The sequence below is a fragment of the Gavia stellata genome, chromosome 6 (assembly GCF_030936135.1).
Source record: "Gavia stellata isolate bGavSte3 chromosome 6, bGavSte3.hap2, whole genome shotgun sequence".
Lineage (NCBI taxonomy): Eukaryota > Metazoa > Chordata > Aves > Gaviiformes > Gaviidae > Gavia > Gavia stellata.
Window position 1 is genome coordinate 46,573,322 of NC_082599.1, and position 19,427 is coordinate 46,592,748.

The 19,427-nt window shown below is 36.4% G+C and overlaps 1 protein-coding gene across 1 annotated transcript in view; it reads left to right on the forward strand.

Moving 5' to 3' along the window:
• ANO10 (anoctamin 10) overlaps positions 1-19,427 on the forward strand; it is a 123,557-nt gene that overhangs the window by 63,242 nt on the left and 40,888 nt on the right. Inside the window, exon 12 of the mRNA XM_059818596.1 lies at positions 18,773-18,889. Coding sequence (XP_059674579.1) covers positions 18,773-18,889 — 117 coding nt within the window. The remainder of the gene's footprint in view (positions 1-18,772; positions 18,890-19,427) is intronic.

Below are 19,427 nucleotides of genomic sequence, written 5' to 3' on the forward strand. Positions count from 1 at the left end.
TAGGATTTTCATGAAATGGGGAACCTTAGATTTCAGTAGTTTAATGTAGCCTGCTCTTCCGATTTGCTCTACAGCACTGGGAAAGTAGATTAACCTCAATCTCTTTTTAAGCAATATAGCAGGGAGAATAATTTCGCTCTTCTGTAATAGATGGTATGAATAGTTTATTTTATGATGCAAGTTTTAAGTGATTTTGTAGTACTGTAATCCCTCTTCCAGCTTAGGAGATGAGATGGAATAGTATACAACAACCTAGTAGGTAATCAAGAAACTGACATTTGGGATTGCTGAAGGCTAATGAAGCTTAAAATGTTCGCATTTGGCTTGTTGATGGGAAATACTAAAATGGAAATACTAATGGTCAAGGGGCTTTACCAGTAAATTGACCTAAATTTTTGGAAAAGGTATGAGACTCCTAATTTAATGTGTCACTTAAAAGCACATTTGACTGCACTAGTCTGCACTGGGAGTTCATAGAGTAGGTAGACTAAAGGGAGGATGGCTGGAAGTGTGTGGGGATACTGCAAGTTACCTATTTTGATCTGGGACTCCTGGACCACACCTGACAAGAAAATTATCTCTGAACACCTACTCAGCAATTTCAGAATACTGCTTTTACCCCAGATTTTTTTGTTTCTTCATTGTTTTTAATTAGAATGAATTTGTTACCTAGGCCTTGGTCCTGCGAAAGTGGACTTTTGTGTGTTTGCTTTTCTGTAATTTGAGTGAGTTTTCTTTAGCCATGTAATTGAGGGGCTGCTAAACCAGTAAAACCAAGATTATATGTTTGCTGATGGAAGACTCACAATAGTGTGATGAAAGTTCACTTTTCAACAAGATAAGACAGTTATTTCCTCAGCAATAGAGTGGCCTGCATAGGTGAGCGATGATGAGGGAGATCCAGCAAGCCAAGTGGTCTTTATATTTTGGGAAAGTGAATGAAATCAGGAATCTTACTGTACAGGAAGAAGTGTTTCATCCCGGAAGCTTGAAAACGATGCATCCTTGCTGATACTCTTTTGAGGTGCATGTGTGAATGTACCAGATGGTGAGCTAGGATCTTGGCTTACAGAGCCATGACCGAAATTGTCACAGTAACATATGAATTCATATGAACACTTCACAGTTAACCACTAGTGTCCAGTTAACAGCACTATGATAGTGTCAGGAGCAGAAAGCCTGAATTTCACTGCGTTTAGCCAAATGGAGCCGTGAGGTTCTTGACCTTACAGTGCTTCTGATTAATCTATATGGCCTTCTGTTGCTGTTAATTATCCTTTCATTCCGAAGAGTGGGTGGTTTACTAGATTTCACCATCCACCTGCTGTGGAATGCCATCCCATATCCTGTGACCTAGTACTTTATTAGATTTAAGCAACTCTTCACTGGAATATTCAGGACATTCTGTTGGACAGCCTCCATTCAGTGACTGATATATGACACCTTTTTTTCTCTCTGATCTGGAGACTTCATCAGCGGTGAAGGCTGGAACTGACATTTTCTGCAAAAATAACAACCAAAAAAAGCTGTTTGTATCTTTAAATTTGAAGTTAATTTTTTTTTTGCATATTTAGTATTCTTGAGAACGGTGTCTGAGTTAGTAAAGATAAGCTTTGTGTGATTTTTATTTTTTCTTCCCCCCAGCAGAAGTCAGAAATTAAGAAAAAGGTTTATCTCCTTATAATCCAGTGATCTGTAATCAGCATACAGTAATTTTAAAATGATTGAGACTGAACACAGCAAATAATGTATGAAGACCTTTCCTAAAATATTCTCCAGTATTGTAGTCTCAACATTCGTTATTTATCTAAAAATAGTTCACAAAATTTTCTCTAATAGTCTCCATTTCATACACAGGTTAAAGTTTTTCTGTAGTCTTACTTATTCGTATTAAAATACTGAACACATTATTATTAACGCTATGCAGAAGTCCCAGAGAGATGTGTTGTAAAATGTGAGACCTCTGTCTGCACCCATTGAACATGAATAAACCTATTAAGTACAACACTTTGCAGCCTAAACAATCTAACTATTTTAGTAGTCAGGTTCAGTAATCACAACAAACTAGAAATTGTACCTCATACTTCATATTGCGTAAGTTACACTTAGACATTTTTTGTAATGTTTTAAAGTGACTTTTCTGCAGAGACATGGTATTATAAAAAGGTTTTGAAATATTTCTTCTACTCAAACACTGTTGCACTTATTTTCTACTGAATTCAACTGGTGAGATTTTTATGGCATTTACTCTTAAATTTATATAAATTGGAAAACATAAGTCTCCCCCTAACCTTTAACTATATGAAAGCTAATACCTGTCTGAAGCCAGTTGCCTAGGCTACTGTATGGGCAAGGGGGTTGTATAGGCACCTGCAGAGAGTCATTCCTGCCTTTGTTTGGAACGGAACAATTTGCCATCTGGGGATGTGTAGTGTGCTAGCTTTGGCTACGCTCTGTTTCTTAGATAACTAAAGTTAGATGAAAGAAAATCTCATACATGATTTTTATTTACTTTTGCTCAACAACAAAAAAAAAAAAGTCTTGATCCAACTTTGCATGTCTAACCTTTAATTTCAGGATAATTATTAATAGTGCTTGTCTGTTTCAGTGACCCAAATACTTGGACAAACTGTAAATATTGTATAGTAAGACAGGAGTTTTAAAATACAGGTGTCTGATTTCAAGCATCTGCATGTAGGTACGAAAGTAGCATAGACCTAGTTTTCAGAACTAGAGCACTGCTGGTTGTGCCAACAAAAATACAGTATGCTGACACTTTCTCAGAAACTGGTTTTCAGCATATGATCTCCAAACTCATGCTCTGAGGTATATAGTGATAGGGGACTGCTTTTCATTTTTAATTTCCAAAGTTATTGTCCTACCTTTATAATATTTGGTGTTCTATTATATGGAGGAAGACATGTGTTCCACTTCTAGTCTTGTTCTGCCTCTATGCTCAGAGCAAGAATAGAGGGGTGGCGTACAGGTGGCGTTTTTCTGTTTTGTGAACTTCATAGTTAAATGAGTTTTGCAGGAAAAAGAAGGATTGCTATTAGTGTTAAAGTTTTAAAAAGGAGCCATCAAGATGAACTTGTGTTTCACCATTCAGCTCTAATCTTTCTTTTCTAATGGTAAATCTATGCCTTCTTGCTTGTTTGGAGTTGACAGTTAATGGCTTTGTGATTGATCAAAACTGTGGTGTTTGGAGCAGAAGCTCTTGGTCTGAGTCATCGCTGTACGTGGAGTGTGTGGGACTGAGGAACACACAGGTATCTAGCTGGACTGATTAAAAATGGCCTTGCCCAGAACCAGATTAGGAGTTTTATGTCAGTCATGCTGCCTTATGCTCTTACCCATCTTCATGCAGAACATGACCCACTGCTGCATACTTTCATATGCTTAGTGGGAAGGCTGCTACTCTCAGCAATCTTTCTTCTGCACAGAGTGAATGCTCTGCTGATGGACTATAAACCGCAAAGGCTATTTGCACCGTTTAAGCTTAAGTAGAGTTAGTGAGCAAGGGAATGCAAGTCTACCCCCTATTGATTGGAAACTGTGTTGGTAATCATTCGAGATAAAAACAAGGCTAGTGTTCTTGAAAATGCTTTTAGTCTATTTAAAAACCTTGTTTTTAAAATGGAGTATTGCTTAGTTGTAAGCACTTTCAGATACAAGAGGTTACTTTTCTTTGCGGGTGAGTATTTAAAAGCAGAATTCATGAAGTAACTTTACTTTGTGTGAAGATCTTTTATTTAGAAAATTGTAACAAAATTTAATACAGGTCATTGAAAAACAGATTGTCCACTGGGAAGCATCTAATTGCATAAAAGGAAGAAATACGCACTACAGAGGTAGTGCAGTTTGTGCGGTCATCTCTCCTAGACCTATTATTGACTGAGGGTAACAACATGAGCATATCAGATACCAGACCTGGTTGGCATTTCTAACTTGTTAGCTGTGAAGTACTGAACATAATCTCATAGCACGGCAAAAGAAAAGACATTAAAACAAGCCCAAAGCTTTGATCAGCATAATGATTTTTAATTGTTCATATTTAGTTGGAAGTTTTTATTGGCAAAATCAGATTTTGCAACTTCTTATTGCCTTAAGGGAAAAAGAAAGTGATCCCTGATCTTAATACCAGTTTTCTCCCAGTGAAACAGTCTAACGAGCCTTACTTTCAGAAAGCATATAAAAATGTTGTATGTAAAAAAAAATATGTATTAGATTTGAAGCAAATAATGGTTGTCTTTCCTTTATTCCTTTCTTTTCATTTAAGAGAGGCGTATACGTTCTGAAAAACAGATCCATGTGTCGTGTTACATTATATGTTCAGAAAATTGTATGGTTTTAAATTAACCTTTTTTTAAATGCTGCTGTTGTGCAAATATCTAGAAAGAGAAGACACACAAAACACTAGAAAACAAAATGTGAGCCATCACCCTAGCTTTCCTATTTATAGAAATTCCTTAATGGTTGAATCGTCATAATTCCTGTAATAATCCTAGATGCTAAACTGTTACTATGTCCTGTTTGGAATGGGCCAAGATTGCTGTGTTGGATGCAAATGACTGGTCTTGTGCATCAGTCTTTTGGATTACACAGGGATGGCACATTAATTACATGTATGGCTATATTCTCACTGTAACATCGGGTGTAGAGAATAGAGATGAGGGCTCTGGAGGCATAACCCCTTAGGAGCTTTGGTCCACAACAAAAGTCATTAGAGTGCATTTTTAAAGGCAGTATGTTGAGAACTGGCTGTGCAAGTTACACATTCATCAGAGAAGCCCAGTAATTCATCCTATTACATCCTGTTGGTGACAATGCACAAAAGACTAGGTTTACTGTGCAGCAGCAAGTTCACCTAGAGATAACAAGTTTGACAATATTCAAAAAGTATGAAGGAGAATTTAAATTAAAATAAAGGTCAGCTGTATATATTTAAGCTTTAAATAAATAAATAAATTTTGTCAAAGGACAAAAAAATTGAATAGGCTATGTGAAGATAAGATTGCTGGCATGATGGGGAATAAAAAGAACAGAAAGCAAGAGAGAGGTGAACTTTTAACCCACCCATGGATAAATGAATTTTGTGTCCCTCAAAAGCAAAGCATTGTCAGAAAGATTATCGCTACTAACAACCAAGCATGTCCTTAATGGGATCAAGGAATCAAACCTCTGACAGAACAGGGTGACAGAGCACCTCTCTGATCAATGCAACTGTATCTTTGTTTGTTTTGTGAAACTAACCTCTGTTGTGTCTCCTTTGGTGTTAGAGCGCTAAAATTAAGTAAACCTTTCTGTAATGACATTCTTTGCTTTAGAAATCATATTTTAGAATTCTAAAGCATGTTTTGTATTCAATTCAGGCAACCCAAGTTGACAAAGGAACTCTCACAATTTACCTGATTTCAAAGTCTTAAGTGTTTATCTTGGAAGAATAATGATGCTGAAGACTGGCTTACATCTTCAGAAGAATCTTGAGTGTCAGTGGTCCCCAAATATTTTTGTTTTGAACTGTATTACCTAATGCTTTCTGTCTGTGTGAGAGAAGTTAGGCAAAAATAAGTAAATGTAATATAGAAAGATGCAAAGTTACTTAAAATAAAGAAGTCCCTTCCCCGCAAAACAACAATGGAAAACCTCCAAATTTCGAAAAACCTGAGCCAAGATAAATTACGATGATATACGTGTGTAATACGTTTAATGATAGTGTTTGAAACACAGTAATTGATTTTTAGAAGATCAGGTAGGCAGTAAAAAAAAAAATCATTGCCTGTATGAACATGTAAAACAAAACCAGAAGCAGTACAGCATTTGGTACTTCTCCAGTTCACATTTAGCAGCCCTACAAATTTTGAAAAGGATCCAGATGCTTTTCAGGTTTGAGGTGACAGGGTAATATGCTTGTTCCTATTAGAAGTGAGAAAAACAATTTAACTTCATCGTATATGTCTGCTGACTAGTAAAGACATTGTTTCTGGCTTGAGAGAGGTAGGTATTTGTGATGCTAAAATGATTCATTGTAGAAATGGATTTTAAGTTGCTATATATAGCAAAGTCATCTTGTCTAACCCAGAACCATTCAGTACTATCTAAGAAAGGTAACGTTCTTCTGGGTTGAAAGAAAAATATACTCAGTTTTTTTTCTCATAATACTTTTATGTCATGCTGGGAAGGTCTTACTTTCGAATACTGTTTGACTGAGAAATTTTTTTCCTATGTTTGAGACATACTGATATTTTTTCTCCCGGAAAAAATGCTAGATGAGATGTTAGCGAAAGAGTGTGAAGTAGCAAAATTGATTTATGAGCCTGTTATCTGACATGACTTTAACCTTTTAGAATTTTTGTGTGACAATTTACAACGTTAGAAGATAATTCTTTAATTGTTATGTCACAAAACCCCACACAACTTCAAGTACTGCCAGATCCCTCAAACATCCCAGGACAAGTTATCCCATTGTATTTTTTAACCTTTTTGAGTATATGGGGAATATTTCTTTTATACATAAGGATGTGTGTGTTTGAATTATCAAAGAACACTTGGTCAAGAATATAAAAAAGAAAAAAAAAAGATAAAATCTGGGCTAAGATGTTTTAGGGATTTCTTCTCTCAAGTAACAGCTCTTAAAGGGCTTCTAAGAGAAAAAGGCAGGGTTGCAGCAAAGTAACATTTTGAACCCTGAAAATTTTGTTCATGTTTTGCCTGTTCACTGTGCACTATTAGTTTGTTTCTAGTTAAGATTCATGTGACTGTTGAGGAGGTCTGTTTTTGGATAAAAAATTTGAAGTGCTATGATCTTCAATAATCTCACTTTTATAAACGTGTATCTTTTTAAGACAGAAATTACATTAATTTATCAGGACTGCCTATTTTTAGAGATGATCACCTGCCTCTGCACCCCAGGAGTCATCTTGTTGCTTTTGGAGACAGCAGGTCTTGGAGATGGTAAGCTGGCTCACATTGCCATTCAGGGCAGCGAAGCTGACAGAGTGGTGGTGTATCGCAGCCGAATCCAAGGCACGCTCTGTCTGCAGCAACAGCCTTGCCCTTGTGCACCAGGCTTGCTCAGTCCTGTACATTTGCATCCTTTCATCTTTCTCCATATGCTTCTCTCATTCTTCCTGAAGAACTCTCCTCACCCAAGTTTAGCACAAAAAGGAGCAGCATTTTTGTTCATCTAGAAGCTGAAGGAAAGGCACTATAAAATACTTCCATTTCCAGCATTTCCCTAACTCAAAGAAGAAAGAGAATCACTTTTCAGTCTGGTCATAAGGAAAATTAATGACTACAAATGGTCCCCAGATTCAGGAAATAAGTATCTGCTTTTCATCAGTCCATCTGTGCAAATCCAGGACTGGTTCAAGACTCAAGGTCTGCAGGATGCATAACCTTCAGTCCCTGGACTTTTCAGATTCCTGTGATAGCACTGGTCAGCTCTGTTGAGATTCATGTGTAAAAAGTCTCAGCTTGTCACCTGTCTTTGCTTGCGTGTTATATTATAGTTACTCAAGGACCTGTTCAGTTTTAGTCACTGGTCCAAGATCTTGTCTGATCTCAGCATTGCCCATTTGAGATGCTTGAGGCATCTTTCAGAGGCATGTTCAGAATTGCTACTTATTTAACTTCAAATTGAAAGCGGCCTTCTCAGCTGAGATCATTTCAGCCAGAGAATGAGTTTTTTACGGCTGATTATTCCTATGTGATGATGTTTCATAGCAACAAAGTGATGCTGAGCCCTTGCTGCAAGTTGACTCCCAAATGGTCTTAAAATTCTAATTGAATCTGTAAGTAGTGCTCTTTTTTTTTTCTTTCAGCCTTGCTATTTGTAGGGAGATAAGTTGTGCTCACTGCATGTTGCCAAAGCTGTTACACCACTGAGATTAAACTGTTGGTTTTCTGTTCTGCTTGTAGTTTCAAAGGCCAAACTAGCAAGTCTTAGAAAAAAACCTAAGTGAATAAGTGAATAACAGTCGTTGCTTTATTATAATTTTTGCTGGTATTCCTTTCTCCTCGTACATCAGAATCCAATTGAGAACCTCTTCCTGATTCAGACGTGATGGTTTTTGAGATGTCCTGGATGCCCACTGAATTTATCAAGCAGTAAGCATTGGATTATGCTCATAGAGGTCTAGTTTTGAAGAAGAGTATTGCACTGATGCAGCTCTGTATATCCCAGTGTAGAGGAGAGTTACTGCTTTCTAGTCATCATGTTGGGATTCACTTTCTGACTCGCATTCTCAGCTGATTGAATGACTTGGTACCTACCACTTACTGCCAGCGTGGAGAACACAGCTTGTTCTTCCTCTCTTCCACTCTCTTTTTCCTCCCGCTCTCTTCTGGAGTCTGCACTTTCGATGGGCTTTGTGTTCCTTAAGAACATAAGCAGTTCTGGAAGAGTTTCATGGGCTGCTTTTATGTGAGTGCATGGAGAGCTGGGAGGTATGTGGCTGCTGAAAAACTCGATTGCCTGCATATGACCTACAAAGGGATCTGCATTAACTGCAGTATTTCAGCTCAGAAGTGAATTTGGCTTACAGTTAAAGATTCTCTTTTTGTCAGCTTGGACAGACCAGTTATGTTCCCAACAAGTTGAAGCAGGTCAGCAGCTGAGGCTAAACTCTGGGCTGTGCTCTGTTGTGCAGATCTGCCATGGCCGTAGAAGTTGACATGAGAATTGTATGGCTAGCTTCCAGCAGCTTCGATGAAGAACTCTTTTACAGAAAGGGCAGGTACTGGGGTTCCAAAACAAAGAAAATCGTATGCAATTTTGTGAAAAGACAGATAAAGTGGGCTTGAGGCTGTACAAGTCTTTTTTTTTTTTTTTAAGATACAGTTTTTATGCGAGCTTTTTGGGAGTTGGGAGCATATCCAAACACCTGCTGCAATGTTTAATTAAAATACTCCAGCTGAATGGAAAGCTTTTCTTCTGACCTTTATTGAAAAGCAAAGGATTATTTGACTTTGCATTGTTCTGATAAAAAAAAACCCCTCTAGTTTTTACAGGAAAAATGCAGGTGACGAGTATCCAGTATGAAAATTGTTAATGTAATTTTTTCCCTAAAGAATTGTTTCAGATTAGCTAGTTTTATTGTAGCCATTTAAATTAATTTGTTTTGATTAAAAGTTGCACAGGAATAGAGACAACAATTAATCTGCAGCTTAGTGTGTGATTTATCGCAATACCATTATTCTTCTCTGACGAGTCATGGCTGTGACATTTTGTTCATTATTTAACATTTCATGATTCACCTTTTGGTCCAGATTAAAAAATGTGCCGTGTCCTACAGAATTTACTTACAACTTCAAACAGAAGTAGAGTAAAGCATGCCACTTACAATAGGGTGAATACACAGAATAAAGCTATGCATTACATTAAATTTATGAATCATTCAGTGAAGATTCATTTGCAGTGCGGTGAAACATGCTGTTTTGTTTTAAATATGTTTATTCAGATACTGTTCTTATCTTGGTGTTGTGAAGTGAACTGATTTTTTTTCAGCAGGAATAATGTTCTTATGAATCAGCTTTGAAAGCACCATAAGAGAGTTGTATGTAAAGACAGGTAGTTGTGGGAGAAATAAGCAAATATCTGTAAGTACAATGTGACGCATCTAGTCGGATAACTTGTTATTCACAGTTAAAGGTAAAAACTTAGGTGTATATCATCTTTGAAGAATAACTGGCTGAAACTTCCCTTTTAAAACTAAACCCCAGTTACATTTTGTGTTACTTGCTGTCAAGGTGACAGACAAAAACATCAACTTCAATGTTTAAAATAGTTTAAATTCTAGTATAGATGCAACATCACATTTTCCTAGCATGAACTGAAGAAAAATGTCAGATTGCCAAGTCTGTTAATTGTCTCGCAATCTCCAGAACTAACATACAGTTTTGGGAAAACCATTGTAAGGCTTATTAAAGTATAGTGGGTTTACTTTCATATGTGTAAATTTTGGTATCTTTGCTGAGTCTGTCCAAAATTCAGTTTGGAGTTTTATACCTGTCCACTTTGGCTTGGACTAGGACAAATGAGGTTTGGTTGAGGCAGGAGCAAAGAGTTCGCAGAATCTGTGATGCCTACAGTAGGTGACAACTTCTGTTTATCACTGAACTGACTTACAGTAGCTTCAAACCCCTGGCAGAAATAATGCTTCATATCTCCTTGCTAATCCCAGGTCATCCAGTCGTGTAACTGAGGAGGAATTTCTGAGTCCTGACAAGCAGAATTCCTTACAATGTGTAATTACAACGACATGTGCTGTAATTAACTTGCATCTTTTTTCATAGAGGAAAAATACATGGTTTAAAGGTGGAAAGTAGTATTAAGTTTTGAGGATTAATAGAAAACAGCAAACGTTTTTTATTTTTCCTTCCTTGATGTGGAACATTAGGGCATTTTGACAATAAACTATACCTGTCAGAATGGGAGCCAACATGTAATGTTAGCAATCAGCTAAGAGGAGCTTCATATGGCTTGGTGTTAATCATACTGTCAATTTTAATTCCATGGGCATCCTTCTTTCCACTTTTCACTTAGAATTTATTTCAGAGCATGATCAAAGCTCTGCTGTTCATTACATTCAGCATTAGCTAATTTGGCTTTTGGCAACTGTTATCGCAGTTTCTAATAAATGCTAGCATAAATTGAGATAAGGGTTGTGCCAAAACATTTCAGGATTATCACATGGTAACATAGAGATGGGTGCATTATCATGTTGCTTTCAAGGCTGCTGGGTTACAGCAAAATTAACCATTAGTAAATATGTAGAAGCTCCAAGACAAATTTACACCTACACTGCTTTTTATCATGTCTTTTGAATTGACTACAGGATGAAACAGATGTGAGAAAAATCATGTCTTAGAACATTTCTGAAAGACTCATTTGTGTATGCTGTGTTTTTATAGAGGCTTTCATAGAGACAGTTTTGCAAGTGTGCTGTATCATAAAATATTTTGGGTCACAGAATATGCTGTGTTTATAAAACAAGATTATTAGGGTAACTGTTTTTTCCCAAGCTGCAGTCAATCAGAAGTCTGTGTACAAGATTGGTATCAGAAGTTCCTTTATTTAGAATTCTTTCTTTCAGCAGGTGTTTCTAGAACCTGCTGAATGTTTAGTTTTGTGTGATAGACCTAAAAATGGCTATTTGCCTGGAGAGACGGGAGTGTGTGGCTTCGGTATGTAAATAAAACTCTACCTTATAAACCCTTGCCGCACTTTTTTCATGCTTCAACATGCCAAAAAGTACTTAAACAATTCAGAGAAAGTCCTGAAAAAGTAATCTGAAAGTAGGTTTAAAAATACCAGTGTCAAAGATCTATAAAAAGGCTTGAATGGATATGGAAATGCTGAGAAATAAAGAACTAATGGCTTTTTTGCAGCATCAAATAAGTCAGTGACAAAATTTCTATAGATTTCTGGCCTACCCCACATCTTAATTGCTGTTATTGGAGAAAATTATGGAGGACAGTTGGGCATCTCAATCTTTTCAAAAAGACTAATAAAACCAGATATTGCTTCAGTTCATTAGTGACTGAATATGATGTATAACAGCTGCAGTTTAAACATTACTAAGAAATAATCTATAAATAATTAGAAAATTCATTTTTAAAGAATACTGAATTACTAAAAAGTATAATGGTGCTGTAAGACAAAAATATTGTTGTGACTATGCAATTTATCAGGTTACATGTGCTTTCAACTTTATTAGCCTGTGCATTGGTAGAATATTTATTTATTTAACAGATTGCCCTCGATGACTTATGCTTAAAGTTGTATCTGGTTTAAATACTCCCTAAGGCTTTCAAAGAGCAGGACTAAGTTCTGGAAGTAGTACTGGCTTGCTTTGCTTGCTTTCCAACCGGTCTTGTAGAGCTTTTTTGAAAACAGAAGGAGAGTATAAAAATACCTAAGGGCAGAACAGACCAGCTCCCTCAGTAGGAGATGATGTTTGCAATATTTTACTTTTTTTGCTTTGCTTAACCCATTGCTTTTGCAGTTACTTCCTGGAAAGATGAACAGATAACCTGCTTCCTTAGATATTATCTTTACTTTTTTTTTAAACTTTCATGTTGTCTTACATGTTAGTCTCTTGGTCAGGAGTGCTGGTCTGGAATTTGCTTTTTTTCAATAATGATAGTTATAGGAAACAATTGTAGTATTTAGAATAAATTTACTTCTGAAAGAAAGTAATTCAATAATCTTGAGGCATAAGGCCAAGACTTAACTGGAAAGAGAGGTCTATTAGGGCTACTGGAGGACAGTGCTGCTAATGTATGTGTGACAGTAACAAAACAAACCCTGGTTCTTATGCTGTAGCTTAATACTTGTTTTCATGATCGAAATATGCCTCAAAACTGCATATTCAGCCTGGTATTTTTTTCAGTACATAGATTTCTACTTGTGAGGTTTTATAGTGGATTGGTAATAAAAATACAGACCAGGACTTCTGCACTAATTAAAACTATTTCAGAAGTGTAAATGTAAGAAGACTCTGTGTAAGCTGGCATTCATCTTTTCAGACAGGTGAATTTAGTACATGTCACATCCTACCATCCAGGATTTTAAGACCCAGATTCAGCAAATGACCTGGACATTATTTTACAATCTACTTTTAAGCCCCCGCTTAAATGTTTTTCTGAACATAAATACATTTATAGATATGCTTAAAACTGAACATAAGCTTAAATACCCTGTTGAGCGGGGCTAGATTTCACAAATGTGCTGGTATGGTCGATAGGAGATTTCAGATCTGCTCTTACCTTTCTGATGGTCTGTGAGATATTCTGTCAGAAATGTAGCTACCAGTTTTCCTTGGGCAGCCTTTGTGGGTTTGTGAGGGTGTGCATGCACATGTGTTCATCATCTAAGAGGAAGAAAAGGAAGTTCTCTTACAAGTTATAAAAGGACCAGATAATGCTGTCTCTGCTTACGCTTTGTGACACGTTTTGTAATAAGCTTCTGTTTAGTTCCATCTATCTCAGCCAGAATTTAATGGGGCAGGCTGAAACTCTTCCTCCTGGATGGGTTCTTTTCAGTTTGGAGTTTTGAGGTTTTGCATTTTTACGTAAATGCCTTCCTCCTTTTAAGAAAGGAGAAAATACACAAATATAAAAATAATATAAATATAGAATATTTATAAATATATAAAAATAATATTACTATTGTATTGAGAAGATGCACTGTATCTGTGCTCTGAAGTAGCAAAGCGAAGGTTTGACAGAAAGCTTGCTCTGATCTAAAGAATGTGCTTTATGATGTTCCTATGAGAAAACTGCCCAAACTTGGCAAAGATATAAGTTGCTGAAACATCTTTGTTTTATGTGCTTTGTAGACACTTAAAGGAGCACAGCAGGTGTGAGTGCATCAACATTTGACCTGTACTGAGCATATTCCAGTTGAGAGCTGAGACAGACTTCACTGTGCTGGAGTGGCAAGAGGCGTTGGGTCTGAGGCAGGAAGGCTGCACATTGGTCCTAGTGTTTCCCTGGAGTTCTGACAGGGAGGAGGAGAGAATTTATTCTGGCTGAAATGCGGGAGAGATGGGTTATGTTGGTTTGGGGATAAATGGGATAGATGAAGCTTGCAGATTGTGGCAGGCATTTGTAGTGGAAGTGTGTACATGCATATGCCTGTGGGAAGAGAAGACAAAGTCTTAAGCTGAATAGGAGAGGTGAAGAAGCGTTGAAATAAGACCAACACGAAATAACAACCTTTCTGTCATTCCCCCCCCCCCCCCCCCCCAAAATGGATTTTGGATATATCAGAGTTTTTTTACTAAGGCAGATTCCATTCCCATTTTATAAAAATTCCATAATAATATATGGGATGTGAGGTTTTAAAAGCAGCATTTATCAGCGTAGCAGAAGGAAGTCCCTTTTTAAAGTCCCTCAGCTTTGATGATTCTGCTCCATTAGCAAGACTCTGTAATGAATCCAGTTCGGTCTAAATGTGGGAAGGAAAGTTTGGTCGTGCTTTCTTTTTCTGTATATTGCAGAAATATTTGCTCAAAATTTTATTTTATTGCTGTCTATTAAAGACAATTTAATTTAATTGATCTTCCTGAGCTTTATGTAAATTTTTCTTTGCCTGTATTGCTCCCTTGACAGAATTATTTTTCACTTTCCTCCCGCCTTTTTTCTACTCAGAAAAATGCAAGACCCTCAAAGCTAAAAACTGTTGCCACAGAAAGAGAGAAATTTTTTTTTGTCTGTTCTTAGTCTTTGATCTTAGCTTAGTTTAATGTCAGAATACTGTGATCCAGAGTCCTAGCAAAGAATCTAATGATAACCCTGCCTTCTGCTCTGACAGCAACGTGATCTTGCAGTGATACTTTCCTTTACGTTTACAAAGCCATTTTGGATATACCAGTAGAGAATAGAGGTTCAAAACAATGCATCATTCTCAGGTGTTGGCTTTTGTGTAGGGTTCCTTATCTACGCAGATTTAGTAATCAGTGACCATCTTGTTTCATGGTATGTACTGGTTCTAGGCTGGACTACGTCCAGATTTCTGATTTTAATTGAAAGTTTTTACAAATATTAGATTGTAAAATAGGCTTTTGATACAATATTTTATTAAAGTCTCTCCAAGCTGATGTTTGGCATGCACTTTATCAGCTAACCAGCAACACAGCTACTGCTTATGTTATTTTTTTTCCTTTCAGTTGAGTAGATTTTTATAGGAATTGCTGCAGTAAGACCGCTATAGAAATCAAATTAGCTGTTCAAAATTCCAGGAATTTAACCCTAATTTGCATATTTTGTTTTAGAAGAGACAAGGTTGGGGACCCACTGCTGTAAAACACAGCTGCTGCTTCTACTCTTGTTGGTGGCTTTGCAGAACAGAATAGTTCTTCTGGCTCTCTAAGTACCTGGCACAAGACCACAAAGAGTTTGATGGCACTGCATTTATCAGAGGGAGAGATTCATTGCTGTTTCTCTCTGTGCCCACTTGGCAGATTGCAAATTAGGAGGGGACTTTGCTGTTGGCATCGGAGAGCTTACAGCTTGTGTGAATGTTATCCTGGGTTTTGCTCGCAGTGAAACAGTCTTCTTGTAATCATTATGAAGGGCGTGTTCTTGGAAACAGTACTGCTTTTTAATGGTTGCAGTTAGAAATAATGGTTGGGTTTGTAACCTGATGTAACAAAAAAACTCTCAAAAACAAACCCAAACCTAACTCTATGAAGACATTTTAGTAGTGGAGAAATACATTTACACTAGTTGTATAGAAAATTTGGATAAAATTTAGTATTTTCTTTTTATAATATATTCATACTACCATTTATGTAACTTTATACTACGAATGAGAATTTAGCTGTCTGTTCTGGTGATTTATACTATACTCTTAAGACACTTCTTTTTTGAAAGCAGGTGTTTCCTTTTTGTAGATCTGACTTGCAGGAATTATACTAAAACAAGATTAAGAAATCAGTATGGAATATGAATGATATAATGAACGTAACTACTCGTCTCCCTACCTTTTCCTTCAATTTCTCTTGAATAATTACTTAAACTTCCTTAGTCAAATGGCAATTCCAAAATGTGATACAAACTGTTAATACAATTAGATCTATTTTCTTTTAAAGATGTTTCATGAATCATATGACCCACATTCAATATTTCTGCCAGTTACCTTCCCAATTTTATTAGTATTACTCCTAATTTGCAAATAGGAACAGCTGGACAAGTTATCCAAGGGAGGCTGTTGTTCTAATGTGTTTCTTCAGGTTCACTGGGAGTTACGAGGTGGAATTGGACTGAATTTGCAATCTGTTAAGTCCTGAGGTCAGTCTTGCACACAGGGACATCCCACGCAGCTCTGAGCACTTTGACTGATAAAGCTTTGTTTTGATGGGAGGGAAAAGAACATAAAAAAGCCATTCTGAGGGGTAAACCAAAGGTCTACCTAACCCAGTCATCTGTTTTTTACAGTGGCCCGTAAGTGGATGCCTAGGAATGAGGATGACAGTAGGGCAAGCAAAAGTAGTGACTTTCCCCACCTGTACTCCAACTTTTGAGCCCTGAATCAGAGGTTCTGCCTTCGTGTTTAAGGCTGTATCCTTGTGTTTAGTGTTTACAGGCTATGAGTTGTGCTAGCATGAAAACTGACTTCTTTTCTGACAAACAGCTAGTTTGTGTCAAAGGCAGTTTTCAATACGTGTGAGAAGCAGGTTAGCCTATTGCCAAAAACCCCGCCTCAGGAATACTGCTGAACTGCTGGGCTCTGGTTAGTTGATACAACAATAAAACTCTTCACATGGTGAAGCAGTTAAAACACATTGCCCTTCTAAATCTGTTTTAAAAAATACAGTGTTTTCCAGGATTAACTGCAGCATTTTTGTTGGTTTTGTTTCTGGTTTCCCTAGATGTCTCTTCTATTCCTTCCTCACCCCTATCAAAAATGGGAAAAACTTAGTCTCTGCCCTCCATAATATTACTTCATTTCCCTGAAATGATTTTGATTTATTTTCTTAAAAATTGGATTTGGAGCTACTTTGAAGTCTCTGTGTAAAGTTACTAGCTTGGCTTATGTTTTCAAGGCTCTTCAAGAGGCAGTGGCTGAACAATTACAGTTCCAAAATTTGATTCTTGCTCTTTTAATATGATTAAAAAATACATTTTTTTTCCTTTTGTTTAGCAAAGTGAGATGAACCCCAGTCCAAAGGACTTTGGGCAGCTAGAAGCTATGTAGTGTGATGCTGAGTCTTTTTTTCAACTGAAATTTCTGTTGTAACTTTTCAAATAAATATCCCTGTTCAAATCCCTCAGTTTCTGCTAGTTCTGTCAGTCATTAGCCTTAATTGTAAGATTTTACCCTGATCACATTATCAAGTTTTGAGTTACTCCAAATTTGATCTCCTTATTTTCGTGTTTCCAAACCAAAATGTTATCTGTAGCTTAATTATTCCCCTTCAACCTGTGACTTCTTATGGCTCTATTCTGCATAGGAGTATTGTTTGTCTTATTTTTTATTATTGTCTTCAACATTTTACCTTTTTCTATTTAAGAGATTCCTCCAGTGCTAGCTCTGAGACATGTTTTATTGTTCTGTATTTCTAGCATAAACCAATATTGTTTGCTATAATTTTTTTTGCAAAAGTTCCTTAGTAGCAGACACTATTGAGTGGGAAAAGAAAATTTGTATGAGTTGGAGAATGTTTTACTGTTGACATAATTTTTTTTTAATAATGCAATATTACCCGTTGCATTACACAGTGCACATGCTAATTGCTTCATTAACCTCTTAATCTGTGTTCAGGTTTTCATTGATGATATATTAGTGTTGCATTAATTTTCAGCCTTCCTTTCACCTCTTTAAATAAAGTAGTATTCCTTGCACTACCAGTCTGTTTCCTAGACCTATTAAGTATTTTTCTGTAATATATTTTTTAAAATAATGTGTGACTCTTTGTTGTTGTTTTCTTGTTACTATTATCTGATTTCTTCCTTTAACTCTTGTTTGTTGGAATTGGCTTATTTAGAGTTTCACTATCACTCCTGCGAAGTCTGTAGTGTTTTTGCTAGTTTCTTGCTCACGTAATTCCAGAATCTCAGGGATTTTTGGCCTGTTATGTTGTTATTCACATGCCCAAGTGCATCAAGGTCATACAGTTCAGCAAAATGTATTTCAGAAAGGAGCACTGATCTGTTCCATTTTATAAAAAAAAAAAAAGGGAAATTTGATAAGTAGCTTGGACATGCAGTCTAAATTGCATGTCTATGAGTATGATCGTGTCAGTAGAACTTAAGCACGTGCTTAAAGTTAACCACATATATTTAAGTGTTGCCTTATATCGGTCAGGGTTTTCTCAGCTAGGAGCAAGTTCCTGCTTGCAAACATGCAGCATACTGTTAGCTCAGCCCTTGATAAAATAAGATTTAGAGATTCTTGTTTAGATTATAGTTGATAGAAACGAAGAAACAAAACCACTGACTTGGCAGTTTGGCACTTGGTTTTGGTGAGGTGAGGGAATGGTACATGTTTAAGTGAAATTTAAAGACTGGTCAATGGTTAGGTTCAACAGAACTTCATGCTTGTTTTCTCTTAAATAAGTTTATAATCTTTTGTGATAAATTATGACTAATTTGGCATCTTATATGTAGAATGCTTCTCCATTGCCTGGAAAGTTTCTGTTTGAGTGTGCTACTTCTTTAAAGATCATATTTTATTTTGTATTGTTCTCTTCTCATGCTTTCTCAGGAGTGCTTTTAGGTTTCAATAACTTCTCTAATGCAGAAATTCTGTGTTTGTTTATATTTTTTTACAATGTGCTTGTTTCATTTGTATCATGACATACATATATGTGTGCATGCACATATGTATGTTGTTATAATTGCATCTAATTATATGTAACTATATATGTGTGTGTATATATATATATATAAATTTTACTATGAAACTATATGTGCTGGGAGCCATAATTCAATTTCCATGCACCAATAATATGTTTTAAAAGCTATTATTTTATCTGGAATCACAAATACAAAATTGAATTAGAAATTTATAGTACATAGTGAAAATAGGATTATTATGAAAATAAGCCAAACTATATGTGTTTATATGCAAATTATGAATGACTCTAAATAGAAAAAATATGGAGTAGCTGAGGATCAATGTGGTTATAGTATGCTTTGTTGTATGTGTCATAAGAAATAATTGTTTATACCTCTATTACTAAAATTTGGAAATATTATTATGCTGTTCTCTCCATGCCTCAAACTCTGTAGAACAATATTTTTCTTTTTACTTTTTTCCCAGCACTTGCTACTAGCAATAAAGTTCATCATGGCGTTTGTAATTCCGGATAAACCAAGAGATATCCAGATAAAACTAGCCAAATTGGAATTTGAATCTCTAGAGGCTCTCAAACAACAGGTAGGAGCATCTGACATTCATAACAGTGAAAAGCATTGGTGGCCTGAAGAAAAGATAAACTAGGGAGATTCTGCTTTTGTTTTAGGTGGATAAATACGTAAATCCGGTGACTTTGAAATTCCTGTTTACATTACATTAAGATTAGCTAGCTAAAGCTGTTCCACTTCTGCCCTGCAAGTTGCGGTGGCAGAGCTGGGGTGTCCAAGTGGAGTGTGGAACAGTCACTAGTAGTACAGTGTACAGCACAGGGTATTAAATAAATAGAAAACAGCGCTGGTTTACTTCTACACGTTGGGTTGTAAACTGTAGTGTTTCAGATACTGCTTCATTTTCTTTTAATCCATCAGTGCTTAAGAAGTGGAGCAGAGAGGTGGAAGTTTTAACCGATTCATCTGTCCTTTCAACCCACCAATTTAAGTGAGTCAACACCAGGAAAATGGTCTTCCTTTTCAGACAGCTTGAAATTTCTGGTATGGCTAGTAACGTAGCAACTTGTAATGTCGGTTGTCCTTGTGTGTGCAAACATACTTTGTTTATA